General features: G+C 47.6%; 1 protein-coding gene across 6 annotated transcripts in view; it reads left to right on the forward strand.

Moving 5' to 3' along the window:
• The first annotated feature begins 4,821 nt into the window (after nt 1-4,821).
• The window catches only part of UIMC1 (ubiquitin interaction motif containing 1), a 72,559-nt gene continuing 51,343 nt past the window's right edge, over nt 4,822-26,037 (forward strand). For 2 of the 6 annotated variants that reach the window (XM_050961768.1, XM_050961767.1), the window contains exons 1-2: nt 14,203-14,402; nt 22,090-22,240. In XM_050961768.1, the coding sequence (XP_050817725.1) occupies nt 14,335-14,402; nt 22,090-22,240 (219 nt within the window). In that variant the 5' untranslated portion in view covers nt 14,203-14,334. The other 4 variants (XM_050961769.1, XM_050961771.1, XM_050961770.1 and 1 more) reach the window with 4 other exon arrangements.

A 26,037-nucleotide genomic window follows, 5' to 3' on the forward strand; every position in this document is an offset into this window, starting at 1 on the left:
TGGTTGCATCTGTTGATTGTACTGAGATAGGTTAAGTATCAGAGGGGTAGTCGTGTTAGTCTGGTATATATATATGCAAGCAAGAAGCAGGCTAGAGATAACGAGGTTAGTTCAATCTGGGAGGATGAAGCCCTGTTCTAGCAGTTGAGGTGTGAAAACCAAGGGAAGAGAAACTGCTTTTGTAGTTGGCAAGCCATTTGAAGACTCTAGCCTGCTTCTTGCTTGCATATTATATACCTGCCCCTGGACATTTCCACTACATGCATCCGACGAAGTGGGTATTCACCCATGAAAGCTCATGCTCCAATACGTCTGTTAGTCTATAAGGTGCCACAGGACTCTTTGCTGCTTTTGAGATACGTTAGTCTTTGTCCTCTACGTGTTCTCCTCCCTGCAAGTGATATCCAATCTACCATGTACCTTGTGCTTCTGTGCAGTTCGAACATTCACAATGCCACGATAGTTCAAGAATTGTAATATCAGTTGTTTAGATACTAGAATAACCTTTTTTGAATCCCTTCTCTTGTACACCTCCTCAGCTTCTCTTGCTTTATTTTCCATCTAGTGCCACAGGAGAACAGAAACAGAAGGAAAACAGCATAAAAGGTTGCAGAATCTTAACAATGTGCTGGTCTTCAATGCCTCAGAGAACTTCAGCTTTGAGAAACCTTCACAGTGGAACCTAGAGGCAAGATTTTGCAAGATTTCAAATAGCAAACAAGCTTTACAAAGACACTGGAGATATACAGGTATCATCCTTAATTTATGCTATAGAGAAGTGGACAGAGTATATCTTAAATTCTTTGACTTTTCTGAAGACAGTCACAAAGAGGATTATGAAAGGGTTCTGGTTATGTTTGATACCTACTTTATGCCCCAGATAAATGTGGTTTATGTTTTCAGCAGAAAATTCAAGAACGAGGGGAAAACGTTGAATGTTTTATAAGAGCTGTGCATGCATTGGCTGAAAACTATGAGTTTGGAAATTGTGAAACTCAAAAATCTTTCACAGCAGCTACAGTTGAAGACAGCCTAAGTCTAGCTACTCCTATACAGATAGCTGCAGCTGTGCTACTGTTCTGCTTTAATGCAGACACTAGCTGTGCCAATGGGAGAGGTACTCCCATCAGTGTAGCTAATCCGTCTCCCCCAGAGGCAGTAACTAGTAACTGTCTACAGTCCGGATTAGGTCAGTTTAACTACATTGCTCAGGCTGTGGATTTTTCATAACGGAGCCCACCTAATTTTTTAGTATAGACCAGTCCTAGTTTAGAAGCTGTTATCAGAGGCAGCTTGAATGCTAAAAGTCATTGTCATAAAACTGCTGAGGCAAGGTGTAACATTATTGACATGAACTGGGACAGTATAGGTCATTGGTGCAACCAAGGTCCTGTAGTGACACCAAATCTTGTATAAAGGGGGTCTAAGACAAGGTTCTGGTTTGCTGGTTATGATTATGCTATCTGTGTGCATGGATCATTTCTGTATTTAAAGTTATAAGTATTGGCTCTCGACTGTCTGTATTTCAAACTTGTGCTATGCTTCTGGGTGACACTCCAGACAATGTGGCGTCAGCACTGCCTAGCCTGCTTGATGGCCATTGAGGACCATCAGCTACACAACTGACCCATTGAGAGAAGGCAGACATGCCTTGTGACTCAGCAAGACATGCAGAACTCTAAAGTTCTTTTATGCCATGTGCTGGAATGCTTGTCTTTGGAACAAAGAAAAAAAGGCCACAAGGCAAGAGACTATAAAAGGCTGCAGCTCCTCCATCTTGTCTTCAATCCTGCCTCTTGCCTCTGGAGGGACTTTGCTACAAACAGAAGCTCTGAACAAAGGACTGAATGATCCATCCCAGCCGTGGATGTACTTCAGAGACTTGATTTGGACCTGCATCTTATTCCATCACTGCTATAAGTCTGAACCAAGAACTTTGCCATTACTGTATGTAATTGATTCCATTTTACCAATTCTAGCTCTCATCTCTATCTTTTTCCTTTTATGAATAAACCTTTAGATTTTAGATTCTAAAGGACTCGCAACAGCGTGATTTGTGGGTAAGATCTGATCTGTATATTGACCTGGGTCTAGGGCTTGGTCCATTGGGATCTGGAGAACCTTTTTTCTTTTACTGGGGTGTTGGTTTTCATAATAATTCATCCCCATAACGAGTGGCACTGGTGGTGATACTCGGAAACTAGAGTGTCTAAGAGAATTGCTTGTGTGACTTATGGTTAGCCAGTGGGGTAAAACCAAAGTCTTCTCTGTTTGGCTGGTTTGGTTTGCCTTGTGTGCAAAGGACCCCCAGCCTTAGGCTGTAACTGCCCTGCTGTAAGCAATTTGTCTAGAATTGGTACTCTCAGCTGGGTCCCACCAAAGCCAGCATCGTTACAGTGGTGTTTACAGAACATCGAACAGAAAAAAAAAAGTAGAACGTAATTTTAAATTGCTCAGACTTTCACACATGAAAGTCATACAATTTTGCTAATCATTGTCCTATACCTAGCTGGGTACTTTGGGAAGTGCTTGGTTCTGATTGTCCTGGCATTTTATTCACTGCGTGGTAAATATTTTATTTTCCCTCAAAAGTCTTTTTTTTTTTAAATATGCGTAAGTAAAAATCTAACCCCTTTGTGCCACTTTGGCACAGGAAAAAAGTGAGAAAGTGCATAGATCTTCCTAGCTGCTTCCCTTACTGTCATTTATAAGGCTTTACATCAATTTGGCAATGTAGAGGCCTTAAAACTTGTACAGATTTTTATGCTCCTGGGGGAACTGACTGAGAATGGGAAGAGTTAACTAACAATAGAATAATTAACAATGTTACTATGCAGACAGGTTGCTACATTTTGGCCTCAGAGAATGAGATCAATTAACCATCAACTGCAACATTAACAAAATGTGGTTTTTTTTTTTGTTTACAAAAGCTATTTTCTTCAACTTAAAAACAAAAAATTTTCAATAACATGATACCAATATTTCATTGTGTTTTCTTCAGTTCTCAAGAAGTTACAGTTTACTAGGCAGGCTGCTACACTTCTGCCTCGGGGACAGAGCCTTCCTCCTGTATAACAAAAAGACCTACCCTCCTCCATGCCCCTCCAGCCACAGTATCAAGAGAGAGGGACAGAGGCTGTGTCTACACTGCCACTTTCAGCACTAAAACTTTAGTTGTTCCAGGATGTGAAAAAACACCCCCTTGAGCGACAAAAATTTGAGCGTTAAAAACTACCAATATAGTGTGCTCTCGGTGATAAAGCTACCACCGCTTGTTCGGGATGAGGTTTTTTTATTGCCAGGAGAGCTCTCCCTTGGCTGCCGTGGCCGTGCTGTAACATGAGCAGTGTAGATATACCCAGAGTCTCTTTCACTTGTTGGTCAACTCTGCCCCCCAACGGTGATCAATGTCTTCCCCACAGGCACACACGCTGAGCCCCCCTCCCCCAGCAGTGATTTGTGTCTCTGAAGCTGCTCCAGGGACACTGGGACAGACGCGCTGCCTGGGCTGCCAGGGAAGAGACGTGTGTCTCCATGCAGATTTCTTCTGCGTTTTTCTGTGGGGCGGGGGAGCACAGAAATACGTGGGCCATATGAATTCTGTGCCTCCACATGGGCACAGAATTCTGTCAGGAATAAAATAGGCATACATTGTGAGACATACAAACAGCCAGCTGGAGACTGTTACTTCATATGCTACCCTTTGGTCAACTCATGCAGATATCTGACCCTGTGGATCCCTGTAAAGCCCCATGCACCCCTCTGTGCCCTCTGCCAATTGGCACCAAGGGATCTCTGGGTCACGCAACTCATTAACAACACTACTTGACAATGTAATTCAACTTATTGTACTAGATGGGAGTAGTCTGGGGCCCATTATGATGGCAGGTTATACCAACTGAGGCAAAACCCAACAGTAATTCAGAACCTGGCATTCTGCAACTGAGTCCTGTTTGTATGCAGGAACTTGCCCAGCAATGCCTGCAAAACAGGACTAGGGCAGTTTTCTCTGTTAATTATTGTACAACAAAAACCCACATACTTTCTAGAATCATCTCAATTAAAGCAACACACTCTGTTATAAAGCACATACGCTAGATAAAGAGGCACTCCATTCTTAGGTAGCTGCACTCCCAGCCCTCAGTAACATGGACTGCAAGAGCCAGACAAACTAGTTGACTCAGAACCAGATAATGTGTCCATACGCGGAGAGATTCAAAAGACTGGGACTGTTCAGTGTGCAGTTCTCATTACTCCATCTCAAAAAAGATATATTGGCATTGGAGAAAGTATAGAGAAGGACAACGGAAATGAGAAGGGGTCTTGAATAGCATCCATACAAGGAAAGGTTGAAAACACTGGGACTGTTCAATATGTAAAAGAAGAGACGACTAAGGGGGGATATGACGATAGAGGTCTGCACTATCATGGCAGTGTGGAGAAAGTGACTAGGGCCACGTTATTTACCCCTTCCCATAACACAAGAACCAGGGATATGCAAGGAAATGAATAGGCAGCAGGTTTAAAACAAACCTAAGGATGTATTTCTTCCCCCAACCCACAGTGAACCTGTGGAACTCATTGCCAGGAGATGGTATGAAGGCCAAAAGTATAAGTGGGTTCAAAAAGAACTAGACAAGTTTCTGGAGGACAGGTCCACCAATGGCTGCTAGCCACCATGCTCATGGCCAACTCCTGGCAACGGCTCCTTTCTGCCCGGAGGCAAGATGGCGGCGCAGGCCTCGCCCGCGGTCACATGTGAAAGGGCAAACACGTGATCCCAAAGTGAGGCCGCCGCCGCCATGTTGAATGAGGAGAGGGCAGTGAGGCCACCGCAGCCAGCTTGAGTGTGGGCAGCGGAGCCGCTGATCGCGGCGGGTGAGTCGGTTCGGGCCGCGGCGAGGGAGAGGAAACACCGCCCTCGCGCTGCCAAGCGGGCCGGGAGTGGGCAGGGCTACGTCCTGCGGGAGCCACGGGGCCCGGTGAGTAACCTGCCCCCGACCCCCCGCTCCTCCCTCCCGGCCTAACCTGACCCCTCCCTCCAGGCCTGCCCCCCCCGCCGGGTGTTCCCCCTCCAGGCCTGCCCCCCCCCAAGCCGGGTGTTCCCCCTCCCTCCCCCTCCAGGCCTGCCCACCCCCAAGCCGGGTGTCCCCCTCCCGGCTTGCCCCCCCCCCCGGCCGGGTGTCCCTCCCCCTCCCGGCCTGCCCCCCCCCCGGCCGGGTGTTCCCCTCCCTCCCCCTCCAGGCCTGCCCCCCCCTGCCGGGTGTTCCCCCTCCCGGCCTGCCCCCCCCCGGCCGGGTGTTCCCCTCCCTCCCCCTCCCGGCTTGCCCCCCCCCGGCCGGGTGTCCCCCTCCCTCCAGGCCTGCCCCCCCCCAGCCGAGTGTTCCCCCTCCCTCCCCCTCCCGGCCGGGTGTTCCCCTCCCTCCCCCTCCCGGCCTGCCCCCCCCCGGCCGGGTGTCCCCCTCCCTCCAGGCCTGCCCCCCCCAGCCGAGTGTTCCCCCTCCCTCCCCCTCCCGGCCGGGTGTTCCCTTCCCTCCCCCTCCCGGCCTGCCCCCCCCCGGCCGGGTGTTCCCCTCCCTCCCCCTCCCGGCTTGCCCCCCCCCGGCCGGGTGTCCCCCTCCCTCTAGGCCTGCCCCGCCCGCCGGGTGTTCCCCCTTCCTCCACCTCCCTCCAGCCTGGCCCCCCCCTCCCCGCCGGGTGTTCCCCCTTCCTCCAGCCTGGCCCCCTCCCGCCGGGTGTTCCCCCTCCCTCTAGGCCTGGGCCTCCCCCCCCCCAGCCGGGTGTTTTCCCCTCCAGGCCTGGGCCTCCCCCCCCCAGCCGGGTGTTTTCCCCTCCAGGCCTGGCCTCCCCCGCCGGGTGTCCCCCCTCCAGGCCTGGCTCCCCCTCCAGGCCTGGTGTCCCCCCTCCCTCCCCCTCCAGGCCTGGTCCTCCTTCCGACCTCCCCCACCGGGTGGCCCCCCTCCACCCCCCTTGCTGAGTGCCCTCCCCAGCTGGGTGCTCCATTCCTCTCTCCAGGTCTGACTCTCCCTGCTGGGTTTCTCCTCCCTCTCCCTGCCTCCCCCCTCCCTGGCTGGGTGCCCCTGTTCCTCTCTCTCCAGGCCTGATCCCCTCCCGGGTGCCCCCATCCCACCGCCCTGCTGGGTTCCCCAGTCCCTCCAGGACTGACCCCCCCCCCGTCCCTGTCCCAAACCCAGGGCTGGCTCCAGCATTTTTGCCACTCCAAGTGGCAAAAAAAAAAAAAAAAAAAAAAAAAGCCGCAATCGGCACTTTGGCGACAGCTCTACCGCCGCCGCTTCATTCTCTGGTGGCAATTCGGTGGCGGGTCCTTCCCTCCGAGAGGGACTGAGGTATCTGCTGCTGAATTGCCACCGAAGAGCCAGATGTGCCCCCCTTCCCCTTGGCCGCCCCAAGCACCTGCTTGCTGCGCTGGTGCCTGGAGCCGGCCCTGCCCAGACCACTCCTGCACATTACCAGGGTCAGGAGGGCTCATAGCAAGCGACTGTAGGACCCTGTCCAGGGGTGGGGCTCTTAGGGGTTAACTGGGGCTCCGGGCCAGCCTTAGCCCATACCCCCTAGCCCAGCCCTCTGAAAGCCGTGGCTGGTTTATGTGAACGCTTAGGCCCCTGTCCTGCAGGAGAGCCTGGGTCAGCAAGACTCTACCAGAGCACCGGCTCCTCCCCGCAGAGAGCTCCTGGCAGGATCAGGACCTTAGAGAAGTGCTGTCTAGTGGGTCAATTGCAGGCTTGGGACTCCGGGCTCCTGGGTTCTAGTCCTGCCTCTGTGACTGATCTGCTGTGCAATGTCCCGCGATGCTGGCCCTCCTACTGGGTGTTCCGTTCCTCCCCCTCCAAGCCTGCCCCCCCCCCCCGGCTGGGTGCTCCGTTCCTCCTCCTCCAGGCCTGGCCCCCACTCCACTCCCCCTGCTGGGTGTCCCCATCCCTCCCCCTCCAGGCCTGACCCCCCCCCCGGCTGGGTGCTCCATTCCTCCCCCTCTTTGGCCAGATCTCCCTAGATGCGGAGCCGTGGGCTGCTCTCATTGGCTTTAGTGGAACTGGTGTGTGCTCAGCACCTCAGGAAATGAGGCCTCTCCCTGGGACTCAGTGTCCCCGTGGTGAAGTAGTAACTCTGCTTTCTCTTCAGTTCGTATAAATCTTTCGCCTTTTACTAAAGATTCCTGTCAATAAGGCCAGGCTCTCGAGGCTGCAGGGAGGTGGAAGGGAATAATGGCTGCAAAGAGCCCCAGCCAGGCCAAAGAGGCTAGGGAAGGGCCTAGTGTGGTGGCTAGTTCATGGTGCTGATTGTGAGTGGCATGTATCATTCTTGAAGGGAGGGAGCTGTTTACAAAGCAGCAGCCCCTGTCTCAGACCTCTCCGAAACTTACCTGTGGAGGAGAGTCATTCATTTTTGGCCTCATTTTTCAAGCATTTTTAAGCTGTCACAGCTTGGCAGGTCTGTAGCTGCAGTGTCAAGATTTTGATGATCCTGTCAGTAATTGTTTTCTGATTTATCAAAATGATAGTTGGGGAGAGAGAAAGTGACAAATAATCACCAGTGGGGGATCTTCAAGGGTACCCCTACAAATGGTACGGGTGGAGAGAAGCATGTGGGAGTTGTCTCATTACTGGGTCACCCTTGCTGCGCTTCGTATCCAAAGAGAAACAAGTGAGTGACTGGAAAGCTAGATGCGAGGCAGTTTGCACAAGTTGTAGTAAGTAATTCATTCTTTAGCTATGTCATTGCTGTGAAAGCAGATAGCATTGCCTCAGTTACCGGCAGTTGTCCCCTCTGAAAGATCGCTGATAAATGCTTCCTTTTTTGCCTTGTTCACTTAGTGTATCTTGTACAGACACTCTCTCTGCCTTGTCAGCCCCTTCTGCGGTGGGAGTTGTGTGGGCAGAGCTTTGTGCATCTCTTTTGGAGAATGTCAGGGTTAAGTAAATCATCGGACCGCCAACTGATGCGTCTAAGTGATCCCTTCTCAAATGGGGTGCTGCACACAGAAGGTGCGTTGCACAAACGGAAGGGAGTTAGGGATGGGGATGCTTTTACTCATTTTTGTTTGCCTTGTTTTCCTGGTAAATCGAGGTTTACAATCAGATTCCCCAAACACGGGGCTATTACACAGCTAGAGGGACTCAGACAGCAGTGGCCAAAGGTCTGTTTGGTGCTGCTTCTGTCCATCATCCCAAAGGGCTTAGTCTGTGCACAGCTTTCCTCTGATAAGGCTCCTCCCCCGCTATAATGGAATCTCAAAAGTTCTGGCTGAGGGCAGTTGCCAGCATCCAGGAGGTGTGTGTCTGGTGCAGGGGAGGGAATCGAAGAGCAGAACGAAAGGAAAGGATAAGAAGGAATCTCCAGCCATGTCCAAATGTAGCTCAGCTGGAGCAGGACAGTTTTGTCTTTCAAGAGCTAATGCCCTTCCCCACGCTGCAGGGTCTTGGTGGGAGCCCTGTTTTATTTCGCAGTACCAGACAAACAGGAATTTATTGATTGTGCCTTAACAGTTGCAGTCACTTTTAAAATCAATGCATACAATTGATACAGCACTTTTCATCTTCGAAGGGCTTCCCAAACCTTATTCATAGATTGCAAGGCCAGGGGGGACCATTGCCATCATTTCATAGAACCATAGAATTGTAGGAGTGGAAAGGACCTCAAGAGGCCATTAGGTCTGGTCCCCTGCACTCATGGCAGGAGTAAGTATTGCCTCCCAGTGTTTCTCAAATGCAGCCACCAGGGCCTTTCCTTGTAGCCAGTCTTCTGGGCTTGGGGGCAGGGGTGGGCGCAGTGTCCCCTCTCCCAGGGCCACACAAACACTGGAGGTGCAGGCAGCTGGTGAATTCCCCATTTTCCCGGGGGTAGGGGAGGCAGGCTTTGGCCACAGGGCTTCAGGCCCCATCCACATGGTGGCAGGCTCTGGTTCCAGGCTCACCATCCCCTGCTGCCTCTCTGCCCACCTCCGCATCCAGGGCTTGCGTGGTTGAGTAAAGCTGCTGTGAAAAGTGATATTAATAAACATACAGATACCGCTTTTCACAGCAGAAGACTTTCCAGCTAGCAAGTCATAGAAGAAAAAAAAGTGCAACCAAAAAAGCAGAAGAAACAACAACAAAAAGACAAGAACATGCAAAGCGACTTATTTCTGTTTTTATTCTGTTTAGGTCCCATAAAGAACAGAGACAACTGTAAATTAGTTTTTACTGAGTCTGAAAAAACCCTACCTAAATAAATTACAGTGATTTGGACAGGAATATGCACATATTTATTTGTTCTTCCTAAAGTTAATCAAATATTTTAGGAAAAACTGTCAGCACGGCCACCAGCAAGAGTTGGTGGCCGCACTTTGAGGCCACCAAAAATTTTGTTGTGAGACCCCCCTAGTCTAGACCAGTAGTTTTCAAACTTTTTTTCTGGGGACTCAGTTGAAGAAAATGGTTGATGCCCACAACCCAACGGAGCTGGGGATGAGGGTTTGGGGTGCAGGAAGGGGTTCTGGGTTTTGGGGGGGCTCAAGGTTGGGGCCGGGGACTGGGGTGTGGGGTTGGGGCACAGGCGTACCTCCGGTGGCTCCCGGTCAGTGGCACAGCCGGGGTGCAGAGGCAGGCTTCCCACCTGTCCTGGCATCATGGACCACGCTGCGTCCCAGAAGCGTCCAGCAGCAGGTCTGCTCCCAGGCGGAGGTGCACAATTGTCTCCACGTGGCTTTTGCCTGCAGGCACCGACCCCCTCCAGCTCCCATTGGCTGCTTCTTGGCTAATTGGAGTACAGAGCTGGTGTTCGGGGTGGGGGCAGCATGTGGAGCCCCGTGGCCCCCCTGCCTAGAAGACAGACCTGCTGCTGGCAGCTTCCGGGGCACATTGGGGTGTTGGAACAGGTAGGCACTAGCCTTCCTTAGCTGGGCAGCACCGCCGATGGCACTTCTAACGTCCCAGCTGGTGGTGCTGACCAGAGCCACTAGGGTCCCTGGGTGCTGAGCAAGGCAACCCAATGCCATACATGCCACAATCCAGTACTGGGTCATGACCCGAACTTTGAAAATCACTGATCTAGACCATCCCTGACAGGTGTTTGTCTGAACTGCTCTCAGAATTCTCCAGTTATGGAGATTCCACAACCTCTATCAGCAATTTATTCCAGGGCTTAACCACCCTGACAGTTAGGAAGTTTTTCCTAATGTCCAACCCAAACCGTCCTTGCTGCAATTTAAGCCCATTGCTTCTTGTCCTGCTCTCAGAGGTTAAGAAGAACAATTTACCTCCCTCCTCTTGTAACAAACTTTTATGCACTTGAAAACTGTTAACACTCATGTCACCCCTCTCAGTCTCCTCTTCTTTAGTGTGACCTTCTCCCATATAACACAGGCTCTGGAACTGCCCCCAAAGAATTCTAGAGCAAATATTTTGGGAAAACATCCAATCTTGATTTAAAAATTGTTAGTGATGGAGAAGCCACCACGACTCTGGGTAAACTGTTCCAATGGTTAATTACCCTCCCTGGTAAAAATTTTACACTTTATTTCTAATATGAATTTATGTTGCTTCCCCCTCCAGCCATTGGGTCATGTTATAGCTTTCTGTGCCAGTTTGAAGAGCCCATTGTCAAATACTGTAGGGCAGGTTTTCTAATTCTTTAATCACTTTCATGGCACTTCTCTAAACCATCTCCAATTTATCAACCTCCTTCTTGAACCGTAGGCACCAGAACTGGGCACAGGGTTCCAACAGCGGGAGCACCCGTGCCAAATACAGAGGGAAAATCACTTCTCTGCTCCTACTCGAGATCCCCTGTTTACGCATCCAAGGATCGCATTAGCCTTTTCAGCCACCAGGTTGCACAGGTACCGCACGTTCAGCTGATTATTCACCACAATCCCCAAATCTGTTTCTGAGTCACTGCTTCCCAGGGTAGAGTCCTCCATCGTGTGACAATGGCCAATGTTGTTTGGTCCTAGGTGTACATGTGTACATTTAGCAGTATTAAAACATATTTTTTACTTGTACCCAGCTCACCCAGGGATCCAGAGCATTCTGTATCAGTGACCTGTCCTCTTCCTTATTTCCCATTTCCTCAATTTGTGTGTCATGTGCAAACTTTATCAGTGATGATTTTATGTTTTCTTGCAGGTCCTTGATAAAAATGTTAAATAGGAACAGGTCCCTGCAAGACCCCACTTGAAACACACTGCTTGCTAATGTTTCCCCATTTTAGTTACATTTTGAGACCTCTCAGTTAGCCAGCTTTCAATCCATGTAAGGTGGGCCATGTTGCTTTATATTGTTCCAATTTTTTAATCAAACTGTTATGTGGTACCAAGTCAAACGCCATTCAGAAATCTAAGTATCCACGTTGTTACCTTTATCAACCAAACTTGTAATCTCATCAAAAAAAGATATTGAGTTAGTTAGACAGGATCTGTTTTCCATAAACCCATGTTGATTGACATTAATTATATTTCCCTCCTTTAATTCTTTATTAATCGAGTGCCATATCAGCTGCTCCATTATATTGCCCCAGATCGATATCAGACTGACAAGCCAGGTCCTCCCATTTACCCTTTTTAAATATTGGCACAACGTTAGCTTCCAGTCTTCTGGAATTTCCCCAGTATTCCAAGACTTATTGAAAATCAACATTAATGGTCCACCAGCTCCTCACCCAGCACTTTTGAAACACTTGTGTGCAAGTTATCTGGACTTGCTGTTTTAAAAATGTCTGATTTTTTGTAGTTCCTCTTTAACATCCTCCTGAAATACTGTCGGAATGGAAAGTATTTCATCATTCTCACATGCTATTACCACATCCTCTGTCTTGTCCCCAAACACAGAACAGAAATGTTTATTGAATGCTCTGCCTTTTTTGCATTATTATTGATAATTCCCCCTTTTCCATGTAGTCATGGACCAACATCACTGTTAGAATTGTTTTTCTTCCTAATGTGCTTTAAAACTCCTCCTTATTGCCCTTCATTATCAATTAGTCCTCATGCCAAGGATTGTCATCCCAAATTTACAGATGGGGGTAAGCGAGGGAAATATACTAAGTGACTTGCACAAGGCTGCAGGAGGAGTGGATGGGAAGTTGTTGATTCCTGCCTCCTAGTCTTCTCTCACTGAGCCTAAGGCCATGGCTACGCTACAAGGTTTGGTTGACGCAAATTACGGCCATATATAGTTGGCAACTTTTGTATATTGCTGAGGTGTGTGCATACTTGGTTGCTTGCTTCAGCATGGTGCATATTCACCATGAGTGGATGCGTCAGTAGAAAACGTGGTGCCCCATGGGTAGGTGTCCTAATGTGACCTGTGCCACTATCTGACACAGTGCCATGTGGGACATTTCTGAGTGCTTTGTGGAATACTAATGATTTTCCCAGGGATTTCTGGGAACAAGGAGTCAAGTTCCCACCATGCATTTCTCCATTCCATGATGCCTGCTCCATGCTATAATTTTCACACCGTTTTAAAAATCTCAGACAGTCCCACACATCATCGCTTTTCAGTGTGCATCCTATTTCTGGCAGAAGCATGTGCCCTGCAGAACTCAGTGTAGTTGCTAATACAGGATGCACGATTCTCCTGTATTTGCAGAACCTAGGTAGTACCACTATAACTGAGCATGCAGTGCGGAAGCTGCAGGGCTATTCCAGTGTAAGAACTGCGTGCTGGTGGACACAAGAAGTAGAAATTCCAGGCTGTTTCTGACATTCGTGGAGCAACTCCACCCAGTGGATGTCGGCTTCTGGGCCTGAGAAACAAGCACTGATTGGTGGGATTGAATTGTAATGGAGGTTTGGGATGATGAATAGTGGTTGCAGAACATGTGGATGCAAATGGCCACATTCCTGAATCTGTGTGCTGAGCTCGCCTCAGATCTCCAGCACAGGGGAGGCCAAAATCAGCTGCAATGACTGTGGTGAAGCGAGTGGCTATCATGCTCTGGAAGCTTGCAATGCCGGACTGCTATTGGTCAGTGGCCAATCAGTTTAAAGTTGGAAAATCTACAGTGGGGGCCATTTTTTTCCAAGTGTGTAAGGCCATTAAGTATATCCTGCAACACAGGACTGTTAGTCTTGATAATGTGCAGGAAATAGTGCATAGATTTGCAGCAATAGGGTTCTTGAAAACTACAGTGGGGTGATAGATGGCACATACATCCTATTCTGGGACCAGCCCTCCTTGCCACTGAGTGCATAAACAGAAAGAGATACTTTTCCATGGTTATGCAAGCACTAGTTGATCTCTGGGGATGCATCACTGATATCAGCGTGGGCTGGTCAGGGAAGCATCTTTAAGAACACTGGACTTTTCAAAAAGCCGAAAGTAAACAGTGATAATGTATGTTCAGGTCTGTAAAATCTTTTGCAATGTAGTGCATTGTGGTTGATGTGTGGGTTTGACAGGTCGGTGGATGTGTAACTATGGTTCTCCATGTTGTCTGGAATGGAGTGATAGGATTAAGGATGCACCCCAAGTTGCCTCCCTACACCTATAGAGGAGTGTCGGGAGCACTGACCATGGGGTTCTCTAAGCCCTGGAAAGGCTGCTGAGTCTCGGCATCTTTGGGCATGTAGGTCAATAATGCTCAGGCAACAAACTCTGATGTTGCATGTAGGTCAAAAATACTCTTCAACATCAGAGTTTGTTGCCTGAGCAAACCCATGATGTCCTGGTGCATTTCCTGATGCAATTCTCCGTTGTTTTCCCTCTCCTGTAGCAACCACTGTCTCCATTCTCAGTCCTGTTCTATGCTCATGCTCATATGGCCCTTCTAAGCCCAGCGTTCACAATCCGAGGCCAGAGAGGACTGGAGGATCTCGCCAAACATATCCTCCATAGTTGTCCTCTTTGTCTTCCTGATCAGAGTCGGGTGTTCAGTGGGCATGGAGAGGGCCCCGCAAGGCCACGGCACCACAGGCTGCTGATTAGACGAGACAGCCACATCATTAGACTTACAGGTACACCGGGAAGTCTCAAGACTCCCTTCCATTATTCCGATGAACACCTGTCATCAGAAATGCTAACTCCCTTTGGAGTGCCTTTGTAGCACAGCTGTGCAGCTCAGGCCATGGTGAATATGGCCTAGCCTAGCAGGGAGGAGTGGGGATGTTTCAAGGAGTGGAAGGTCTAAATGCTGGCTGACTCTGGGCAGGAATATCGGGGAAGTGCGGTGAGTATTGCCATTGTTTTCACAGGCAGTGGTGATTCTGGCTGATATCGCGTGCCTGAGGGTGACAAAGGCACATAGACCCCAGCTGCTGTTGGCATCCCGAAGCTGTCTGGGCACTTACGCTTGTAGCCTATTTCCTGCCATGGTGCCAGCAGAAGTCATTGCAGAATGGCATGGGAAAGGCTCCTATTTTGGAAGGAGAAACAAGCTATTGTCTCTAGGGATGTTCAGGAGAGGTTTGTAGAGCATCTCCAAAAATGTTTCATTGAGAGTGTTCAAGAACGTAAAAGAGACGATCCCTATTCAGATAGACAAAGTACTACCCAGGACCTCCTGCTTAGCCCAACAAACCGAATAACTGAAAAGCGGACGCCACCTCTACGTCTGTGTTTGTTCTACCTCCAGCTAAGTGAAAGAACAGATAGGATGTGTATTGTGCATTTGGACTATCATATTACTTTATAAGAGCATAAGAATTGCCACATTGGGCAGACCTGTGGTTCATCTAGCCCAGTATCCCGTCTTCCAAAAGTTGCCAGTGCCAGATGTTTCAGAGGGAATGAACAGAATAGAGCTATTTACAGAGTGATCCATCCCTGGTCGTGCTGAGATGGAGTGATGAGAACTGCATGCAGTATTCAAGATGTGGGTGCACCATGGATTTACACAGTGGCCTTAATATATTTTCTATCTCTTTCCTAATGGTTCCCAACATGCTGTTAGGTTTTTGGGTTTTTTGACTGCCATGGCACATTGAACGGATGTATCCACAGTGATTCTAAGATCTTTCTTAAGCACTAATAGCTAATTTTGACCCCATCATTTTGTATGCATCTTTGGGATTTTGTTTTCAAATGTGCATTACTTTGCCTTGATCAACATTGAATTTCAATTGCAATTTTATTGTCCAGTCACCCAGTTTTGTGAGATCCCTTTGTAACTCTTCTGTCAGTTTTGAACTTAACTATCTTGGGTAATTTTGTGTCATCTGCAGACTTTCCCACCTCCCTGTTTACCCCTTTTTCCAGATCATTTATGAATGTGTTGAACAGCACTTGTTTACCCTATTTACCTCTCTCCATTGGGAAACTGGGCATTTATTTCTACCTTTTGGTTCCTGTCTTTTAACTAGTTACTGGTCCATGAGTGGACCTTCCCTATTATCCCATGACTGTGTACATTGCTTAAGAATCTTTGGTGAGGGACCTTGTCAAAGGCTTTAGATCCACTGCTTCACCCCATCCACATGTTGTTTACCCCTTCAAAGAATTTTAATATGTCGGTGAGGCGTGATTTAGCTTTTCAAAAACCATGTTGACTCTTCCCCAACACCAGCACGTCATCTTAATCCATGTTTCTGATAATTCTGTTCTTTACTATAGTTTCAACCAATTTGCCTGGTACTGAAGTTAGGCTTCCTGGTCTCAAATTGTCAGAATCGCCTCTGGATCCTTTAAAAAAATTACATTAGCTATTCTCCAATCACCTGGTACAGAGGCTGATTTAAGTGTAGGTTGCATACCGTGACTAATTGTTCTGTAACGTTATTCTCTAACGTTTAGTTTTCTAACATTATACAAGTAAAGGAAGCTATCAAAAGTCAAAGCCTTTGGTCTCTAAACTTGCGGATGGGGTGGGTGCCCTTTTACATGGGGGAGAAGTGCGGTGGGAGAGGAAAGGAGGAAGATAAAGTTTTGGGCAATGAAAAATGCTTATATGGAATAATGCACGTATTCGGGTTCCCTGACCCTTAATCAGCAGCTCATCTGCACTTGTCTGGCGGAAATGGCTTGACTCCAGTAGCATTTCAAATAGCTCCTGGGTCGCCATGTGGTTTGAGTCATCTGGTGTATCTCCTTCCTCTCCCCACCTTGCTTTTGCTGTTCACGGTAGGGGTCTCTGCCTTGGCATCCTGTGAAGTGTCCACAGTCAAAGGCAGGATCCTGGGGAGGTACCTGCCAGGTCTGGCATGTGGTTCATTGTAGAAGCACCAGATTCGTTGTTGGCCTCCATCGCCTCCTGGTATGCCTGGCAAAGTTCCTTTGCTTTCCCATGGAACTGCTGCTCATCCCTGTCATGCCCCAGTCTCTGCATTCCCTGTGTAACCTGCCCATAGATGTCTATATTTCTATGGCTGGTGTGTAGCTGTGTGGGCAGAGCGTCTGTCCCCACAGGCCAAGAAGATCCAAGACTTTTAGCCTGCTCAAGACAAGAGTGGGTCTAGTACTTGTCTTTACGCATGGAGCTGGCAGGGTGTCTGCATACAACAAAGGTGAGGTGGTAGGTGTGCTCGTCAAGGTGGGCAATCAGGAGACAGCATTTAAAAAGCACATGGAGGTTTGTAAGAGGAAAGGTGAGCTTCCAGGTTCTGTGACCTCTGGGCAGTGGGGTTCAAAACCATGACAAGAATGGCCACTGTTGTGGGGACAGGAGCACTGTGGGACAGCTGCTGGAAGACTGTTATGGTTGACACAACTAATGCAGGGTCTGTACTAGCACTTCGTCAACCTAAATAGGTCAGCCGTGGCTCTGCATTGCTCAGGAGTGTGGTGGTATTGCGTCGCTGTAACAGGGTGCTTGTGTCGGCAGGAGATAAATTTTGGTGTAGACACATGCACAACTAGGTCGACACAATTTGACTTAGGTCAACCTAACTTTGTAGCAGAGACCAGGCCTGCATGCTGATGGAGCAATGTGCTACACTCTTGTTCTTCAGTCAGCATGAGTTCTGAGCAGGTTCCTGTCCTTCACGTCTACTGAAGCCACGGCATGCTTGAACTCCTCAGTATCTGAGAGGGAATGTTCTGTTCTGTATTGGGTAATGGGGAAAATAGCCGAGGGTCATGGCTGTATATTTTCTTGTTTCCATATTAGGCCGAAGCCAGTAGATTCAATAGATTTCAACCATTTTAAGGGAGGCAGTGGACCAGTGGATAAGGCCTTGGGCTAGGAGTCGTAGGAGCCTGGGGGTTCTAGTCTTGCATGGTGTCTGTGGGCTTGCAGCGTAACCTGTCTGTGCATCCATGGCCTGGTCTATGAGCCTCTTTATCATAGAATCATAGGCCTGGAAGGGACTTTGAGAGGTTGGGATGTCGCACTCCATATGATTTTATGAAAATATGCTAATAAGTGTGAATGTAATATAACTGGAATATGCTTCATGCAAAAGGTCTCTTGTAAGGTATCATTACAAAGCTTATAATCTGCTGAATGTGATCATCCTATTTGTATGAATGTATCTGTCATGGAGTGTGCGGGGACACAAGGCCCTGCACCCCCGGCTTCCTGCGATTCAGCAGGGCTCTCAGCCAGCCAGTAAAGCACAAGGTTTATTTGGACGACAGGAACACAGTCCAGGACAGGTCTTGCAGGCGCAAACAACAGGACCCCCTTTAGTTAGGTCCATCTGGGGCCCCCAGGGAGGCCACAGCCCTGTTGGGAAGCCCAAGCCCCGTCGGGGCACCCCTCTCCATTTCCCAGCCAGCTTCAAACTGAAAAACCCCTCCAGCCCCTCCTCTCTGGGCTTTGTCCCTTTCCCGGGCCAGGAGATCACCTGATCTCTTTGTCTCCAACACCTTCAGTTGGAACCTTGCAGGGGAGGGGCCCAGGCCATCAGTTGCTAGGAGACAGAGCGTCAGATATTTAGGTGCACTGGCCCTTTGCTCTGCAGCAACCATACACCCTTATTCCACCACCTGGATACTTAAGAACTGCATAGGGGACACTGAGGCACCAACACAGTATTCAGAGAAAATATTAAGAACATTCCCTATTTGTTACAGTATCATTCTTGTATCTGAAACTAGAAATATGAAATATAACTCAGGTCCTGTTGTAATTATGCAAAGTGTGAGCCATGAGTGGTGGTTTGGAATCTTGATGGCTCCCATTAACCAGGGCAATTGACTGTAGATGGCTCTGTTTGCTTGCAAGCCTTCCTGTGAGTCAGGCCGGGAAGAATGAAGGCTTGGGGTCAAACAGGACATGTGACCATGTCACCTGCTACTGGGAATCTACCTCAAACCTGGTGCTTTTCCATTTAGAAGGAGAGATGGTGACAGAGAGACACAAAAGATTCCTGCCTTGGACCAAAGCTTTAGAAAGGGGGTGGAACGGAACAAAGGAGGTTCCAGTCATGAGAAATCCCCTAGTTACCACCTGAGCTGAAGCTAACAAGAATTGTTCCAGGGGACAGGATTGGGCCCAGACTAAGAAGTAGTCCAGTCTGTGAAAGAAGCTTATTGGAACATCTCTGAGGGTGAGATTTCATCTGTAATCAGTTTCTTAATGTATTAAGCTTAGACTCGCATGTTTTGCTTTATTTTATGTGGTGACTTGCTTTGTTCTGTCTGTTATTACTTGGAACCACTTAAATCCTACTTTTTATATGTAATAAAATCACTTTTTGCTTATTAATTAACCCAGAGTAGTAATTAATACCTGGGGGAGCAAACGCGTGTGCATCTCTCTCTATCAATGTTACAGAGGGCAGACAATTGATGAGTTTACCCTCTATAAGCTTTATACAGAGTAAAGTGGCTTCATTTGGGATTTGAATCCCATTGGGAGCTGGGTGCTAGAGACAGGAGCACTTCTTAAACTGTTTTCAGTTAAGTCTGCAGCTTTGGGGCGTGTGGTTCAGACCCTGGGTCTGTGTTGGAGCAGACTGGCATATCTGGCTCAATAAGGCAGGGTTCTGGAGGCCCAAACTGGCAGATAAAACTGGCTCAGAGATAGTCTCAGCACATCAGGTGACAGTCCCAACGAGGTCTCTGTGACCGAACCTGTCACAGAGGTCATCTAGTCCAGTCACCTGCACTCATGGCCATTCCTGACAGGTGTTTGTCTAAACTGCTCTTAAAAATCTCCGATGATGGAGATTCCACAACCTCCCTGGGCAATTTGTTCCAGTGCTTAACCACCCTGACAGGTAGGGAGTTTTTCCTAATCTCCAGCCTGAACCTCCTTTGTTGCAATTTAAGCCCACTGCTTTTTGTCCTGTCCTCAGAGGTTAAGGAGAACAATTCTTCTCCCTCCTTGTACAGTAACAACCTTGTATGCACTTGAAAACTGTTATCATGTCCCCTCTCAGTCTTCTCTTCTCCTGACTAAACAAATCAAAATTGTTCAGTCTTTCCTCACAGGGCATGTTTTCTAGACATTTGATCATTTTTGTTGCTCTTCTCTGCACTTTCTCCAATTTGTTCACATGGTTCCTGAAATATGGCAGCTGGAACTGGACACAACACTCCAGTTGAGGCCTAATCAGCGCGGAGTAGAGCGGAAGAATTAATTCTCGTGTCTTGCTTACAACACTCCTGCTAATACATCCCAGTATGATATTTGCTTCTTTTGCATCAGTGTTACACTGTTGACTCATATTTAGCTTGTGATCCACTATGACCCCCAGATCCTTTTCTGTAGTACTCCTTCCTAGGCAGTCATTTCACATTCTTTATGTGTGCAACTGATTGTTCCTTCCTAAGTGGAGCACTTTGCATTTGTCCTTATTGAATTTCATCCTATTTACTTCAGACCATTTCTCCAGTTTCTCCAGGTCATTAGAATTTTAATCGTGTCCTCCAAAGCACTTGCAACCCCTCCCAGCTTGGTATTGTCTGCAAACTTTATAAGTGTACTGTCTATGCCATTATCTAAATCATTGATGAAGATAATGAAGAGAACCAGACCCAGAACTGATCCCTGCAGGATCCCACTCATTATACCCTTCCAGCCTGACTGTGAACCACTGGATAACTACTCTCTGGAAATGGTTTTCCAGCCAGTTGTGCACCCATCTTCTAGTAGCTCCATCTAGGTTGCATTTCCCTAGTTTGTTAATGAGACGGTCATGTGAGACGGTCATGTGAGACGGTATCCAAACCCTTACTAAAGTCAAGGTGTACCATGTCTACCACTTTACACAGCTTTTTGATGCTCTTGGGAGAAGTGGAGAGTATTGCTCTCAGCAGTTTGCTTGTTCAGCTGAAACGCAAAACCAGCTTTTGGGAATGGAGAAGGAAAATGGAGGTTTAAGTCCATCACCATTTTGATGCTCTCATTTGGCCATGGTGTCTCTTGAGTCGTCTTGGCTGTGCTTTTGCTGATCAGAGCAGCCAGTGCTTTTGTGAACTCCCCCCTACAGTATATAGATGGACAGGGAAAGAAGCTACTTACTGATGCACTAGCTTTTCTTGCACTTATTTACTTGTGGGGTAAGTCTGATTCACTGCGCATGTGCAGAATTCACGTCTGGTGCAGAATTATTTTTTTTTCCTGCAGAAAATACATTCTGCCCAAGAAGCGCTGCTGTTCCACCTTTCGCCCACCTGAGGCCACTGTGGTGCATGAAGAGCCAACTGCATTCATTCCATTAGCCTGCCCATGGAGCCCTGTTAGGAGGCAGTGTGAGGCACAGGGCGTTGCTGGGGCGATCAGACTGGGGTTCAGAAGGGCTAGTGCGGGGGACAGAGTGGACCATAGGGTCAGGAGTTAGTGGGTGACAGCATTGAGCCAGGGGCTGAATGGGAGGGGGGCTCCAGGGCCACACGGGGATGGGGAAGATGTGCCTGCCTGAATGGGAGGGGTTTGGGATCAACCAGGGTGTGCATGGGGGAGTCCCCAACTCCCTAACAATCGCTCCCCTCTGTCCCCCAAAGAAACTGTTCCATACTTCTCGCATCCACACTCAATAGCCTTCCAGGTTTGCTCCTAGGCTCCTTCCCGCTCCCTCTGTTCCTCCGTTATCCCTGACTCCCCCAAGCCTTTGCACTGCTTCTGAGGGGAGCGGGAAAGATGTTTCTATATTGTAGTTTAAATGAATTACTCAAAGTTCTTGTATTAATATGTCTAGTAAGGAATCTATCTGTCAAAAAAAATATTCCTGAGTCTTTTTTTTGTCTGTATTGTTACAGACATACTTACTGAAAGGTATTTTGAAATAAAGTGCCAAAATAATTGAAACAAGTGTGATTATGTTGTGTTATTTTGACAAATAAAATATACAGAATTTTGCAGAATTTTAAAATATTGTGCGCAGAATTTTTAATTTTTTGGCACAGAATCCTCCCAGGAATAGCACTTGCACCTGCCCTCACTGGTGCTGCACGTAACACTGACAAGGTTGCAGTGATAATGCTCGACTCTCCTGGCATGTCAAGTGCCCTTGCTTATACAAAAGGCTTGAGATGACCCTTTAGGGAGAGTATTTCAGCAGAGGACAGCTTGAATTTGCTGTTCATTGGAAAGGCAGGTCATGTGATGTGCATTGCACATGACTTCTTGCTTTCGATCTCTTTCCCACTCTTCTGTCTTGCAGAGCTTGTGCAGCATTTCTTGGAGCTCCTGCTCTGTGAGCATAACTACGTTATTAGAAAACTATGGCTTTTGCACCACATCTAATTGAATGTGAAAGCTGACAACTGGTTTAGCTGCTGTGGTTTCCTATTCTGGAGTGCCAAGGCCACCAGGTTGTCAGCATGATTCACCACAACATCTTGGTTTGTTCTGCTCCAGTGGTAGTGAAGGGTGGTGCTAATAGGGGAAGGCAAGGGTCCTTGATGGAGGGCTGGCGATTTCCTGCTGTAAAATTAGGAATTGAACACATTTGCCGATGAGTGTTAGCAAGAGTAGTTGGGTGGGAATTTACTCATTGCTTTGGAGAACAAGAATGGAAATTAGTTCTTGTGTGTGCTGATGCTCCTCCAAAGCCCCTTCTGAGCAAATCAGCTATGTAAAGTATTCATAACTTGATGAGTAGGGACTTCTGCATGTGGCTCCCAACAGCACTAAATCTACCACGCTTTGCAATAAGACCTAATTCCTGGAGTATTTTGCTTAAAATAGTAAAACTGGATAGCTGTTATGGGAAAACTAAACCAGATGGAAACAAATGGCTGCTTTCAACCTCTTTCTTTTTTTCAGAGTCAGGATGCCGAGGAAGAAGAAGCATGCAGAAAGCCCTGACTTTCAGGACCTGGGCAGGGAGGAGGAAGAGCCGAGGGGCCTGGTCAACACCAAAAAGAAGCGTAGTTTTGTGGATGCCTTTATTGTTATATCTGACAGCGATGGAGAGGTCAGTGGTTAAAAAAGGCGGAACCCAAAATCCTGACTGAGGCATGCTTATCTACCGGTATGTTCCTGAGAAGAGACTTGCCTGAGCGGCACCTACTATGCATCTTGGGGCAGCCTGCTGCACTTTGCCATTAGTGGCCTGCTCTGTTTCTTTTCAAGGTGTATTTCAGATTAATCATGTCCCATTTGGCTACGAAATGAGCCATCTGATTGGCTGGCACTGAGTCATGTCTCTGAGATTTGATAACTAAAACCTGTCCAAACAGAATCTGAAATCTAATTGAAATCATGTTTCCTCAGTCACCTCGCAAATCTTTTTCCAACTTTTTATTTTATTGCTGTTTAATCAAATCACAGAAATGTGGTTCTGTTACATGCAAGTAACTGTTCAAAGTACAGCTAGTGTCAGATCATGAAACTGAATTAAGGAGGCTTGCAGGGGCAGCTCTAGGCATTTTGCCGCTCCAAGCACGGCAGGCAGGCTGCCTTCGGCGGCTTGCCTGCGAGGGTCCACTGGTCCCGCGACCGGCAGAGCGCCCCCCACGGCTTGCCTCCCCAAGCACGCGCTTAGCATGTTGGGGCCTGGAGCCGCCCCTGGAGGTTTGAGTGTAATCCACTCTCATTCTTAACCACTAAGCCGTCAGAGGTAACTGTATTGTTTGTGGTAGCCTGAAGGTGACTGATAGCGTCAGTGGCTCAGGGGCGCTCCAGAGCCTAGAAGCCTGAACTCATGACATGGAAGGTATGTGAAACAGGACCTGATTTGAAACAATATTTTCATTTGTAATTGTTAAGTCTTGGCTTTGCTTTGCTCTGTCAGAGATTTGGCAGCTTTAGCCGCTTTTAGAATTATACAATTTTAACAAGCATTTCCGCTCACTTGCAAGCTCTGGATCTTAAATCAAGTGCCCTTAGTGCCCACATCTAGAGCATCCGTCTTGACAATAAGGCAGTTAACATGTGAGGAGAGGGAACGCACTAGCAGTAAGCAGGAAAAACAAGCTGTAGGGCACATGCTATTGGCTGTTATTTCTGCACATTATCTGAGCTCTACCCCCATTGGGAAATTCCCTTAACTAGACAGAGCTAGAATGTCTGGCAGTAATAGTTCACTGGGGCTAAACCCTCAAGCTCTGTAGTAAGCTAAGTTAACTTCAGATGTCTGCTGCATCGCTGGCCTTTACTACGAAGCCGATAAGGAAAGAAGAAACCAACAGCTGTAAGAGATGTTGACGTACATGAACGATCAGGACCTCTCATTGTCCACAATTATTCCTCTTAACTTCCATGTGATTTGTCTCCTCACTTTCAAGCATCTTTTAAAACATGACTATGAAAAGATTAATCTCCCTGACTATACTGTATGATCAAGTCTATAAACAAAAAAGAGAAATCATGCCTCACCAATCTGTTAGAATTATTTGGGGTGGGGCGGTCAACATACATGTGAACAGTGGGGATCCAGTGGATATCTTGTACTTGGGCATTCAGAAAGCTGTGACAAGGTCTCTCACCAAAGGCTCTTAAGCATAGTAGGCATGGGATAAGGGGGAAAGTTCTCTCATAGATCAGTAATGTGTTGAAAGGCAGAAAACAAAGGGTAGGAATAAATGGTCAGTTTTCACAGTGGACAGAGGTAAATAGGGAGGTCCAGTGCTGTTCAAAATATTCATAAATGATCTGGAAAAATGGGTAAACAGTGAGGTGGTGAAATTTGCAGATGATACAAAGTTATTCAAGATAGTGAAGGCCAAAACTAACTGTGAAGAGTTACAAAGGAATCTCACAAAATTGGGTGACTGGACAGGAAAATGGCAGATGAAATTCAGTGTTAAGTGCAAAGAAATGCACATTGGAAAACATAATCCCAACTATACATGCACAATGACAGGTGCTAAATTATCTGTTAGCACACAAGAAAGAGACTTTGGAGTCACTGTGGATAGTTCTCTAAAAGCATCCAGTCAGTGTGCAGTGGCAAATAACGAACAGCATGTTCGGAACCATAAGGAAAGGGATAAATAACGAGACGGAAAATATCTTGAGGCCACTATATAATCCACAGTATGCCCACACCTTAAATATAGATTGTAGTTCTGGTTGCCCTATCTCAAAAAAGATACATTAGAATTGGAAAAAGTACAGAGAATGGCAACAAAAATGATTAGGGGTGTGGAGCAGCTTCTGTATGAGGAGAGATTAAAAAGACTGGGACTGTGGAGTTTAGAAAAGAGACAAGGGGGATATGACGATAGAGGTCTAGAAAATCTTGACTGCTCTGGAGAAAGAGACTAGGGACGTGTTATTTACCCCTTCCCATAACACAAGAATCAGGGGTCCCCTGATTAAATTAATAAGCAGCAAGTTTAAAACAAACATATGGAAGGACTTCTTTACGCAACGCACAATCAGCCTGTGGAACTGATCAGGGGATGTTGTGAAGGCCAAAAGTATAACTTGGTTCAAAAAAGAATTAGATGAGTTCCTGGAGGATAGATCCATCAGTGGCTATTAGCCAGGATGGGCAGGGTCACAACCTCCTACTCTGGGTGGCCCTAAACTTCTGATGGCCAGAAGCTGGGACTGGACAACAGGGGATAGATCACTCGATAATTGCCCTGTTCATCTCCTCTGGAGCACCTGGCACTGGCCGCTGTTGGAAGAGAGGACACTGGGCTGGATGGGCCATTGGGCTGATCCAATATGGCTGTTCTATGTTTTAAATACATTCTGGTGGCATAACTGGCCATATTACAGAAAGGGCTGCTCAGAGAACCCATTAATGAGCCACTTAGGTTCTGTTTAAGTGACAGCAGTTCACAGTCAGTTGGATAAGTGGGTTTATTCAGTCTGGTCTGTTTCTACCTCTAAATCCTTGGCTTCCAGATCCGGAGTTGTAGCAGTGCCCTCCAGTTTTCTCTCCTGGGAAGGATCTCTGCTTCCTGTGGGTTCTGAATAATAAATGCCCGGCTTCTGTAACTTACCCTCAGCCTTGCCGTGTACATCTAGTTGAAGTTTAGTCCTGAGCCTTGTAAGTGTTGATTTTGCTCCAGCAAGACCTTGTTACCTGTTGTAGGAGGCATGTAACTCTCCAGATAAATAGCAGTTTTAGAGAACAATAAATTCTGAGTTCATCTTGCAGTCGTTAGGGCATGGTTCAAGATTCAAAGACTACAAGGAGAGTCTTGGACGGCGTAGAATCAGTGGCCTTTTCCCTTGGCAATCTCCTGGCAGATATCTGCAGTCCCCAATTTTCCTCCTAGACGAGCAGATCTTGTAGCAGAAGCACCTGGAAGGCCTCTGGTTTCTTACTATTGATGATCTCTGGCAAACTGGCTGACTTGGGAATTTCTTAGTCATGCTATATTGCCAAGCTCATCAGTGCTATTTTGCCAAGTTTCCTCCATTTGCTATGGGCTTTTCAGTGGCATCTGAAAAGTTTCATCTGCAAGAACTTTTCTGGATAGTGGGTTGTGTAATCCACACTTGACTGCCTGTGACTTATCCTGGAGCCAAGGAACTCTTGTCCTCCTTCTTGGAAAGAGTCAAGCAAATTTGAAACTCTTTTCCCAACTCTATGGGAACAGGAAGAGATGACCATACAGCATTCCCTGCACAAACCGAGGTTCTGGAAATGCTGTAGGAAGTCTGTATCACCACATATAAAATGGTCCTGACACATTTTGGTTGGTGAAAGCCTGTGGGAAACACCAGGCCCTCTGTCGACAGAGATTGTTGATGCTTCCTTGAAGGACAATCTTCTGCCCACCCTCAGATCTGCAATATTTCAGCCAGCGC

This window comes from Gopherus flavomarginatus, chromosome 7 (assembly GCF_025201925.1).
Source record: "Gopherus flavomarginatus isolate rGopFla2 chromosome 7, rGopFla2.mat.asm, whole genome shotgun sequence".
Lineage (NCBI taxonomy): Eukaryota > Metazoa > Chordata > Testudines > Testudinidae > Gopherus > Gopherus flavomarginatus.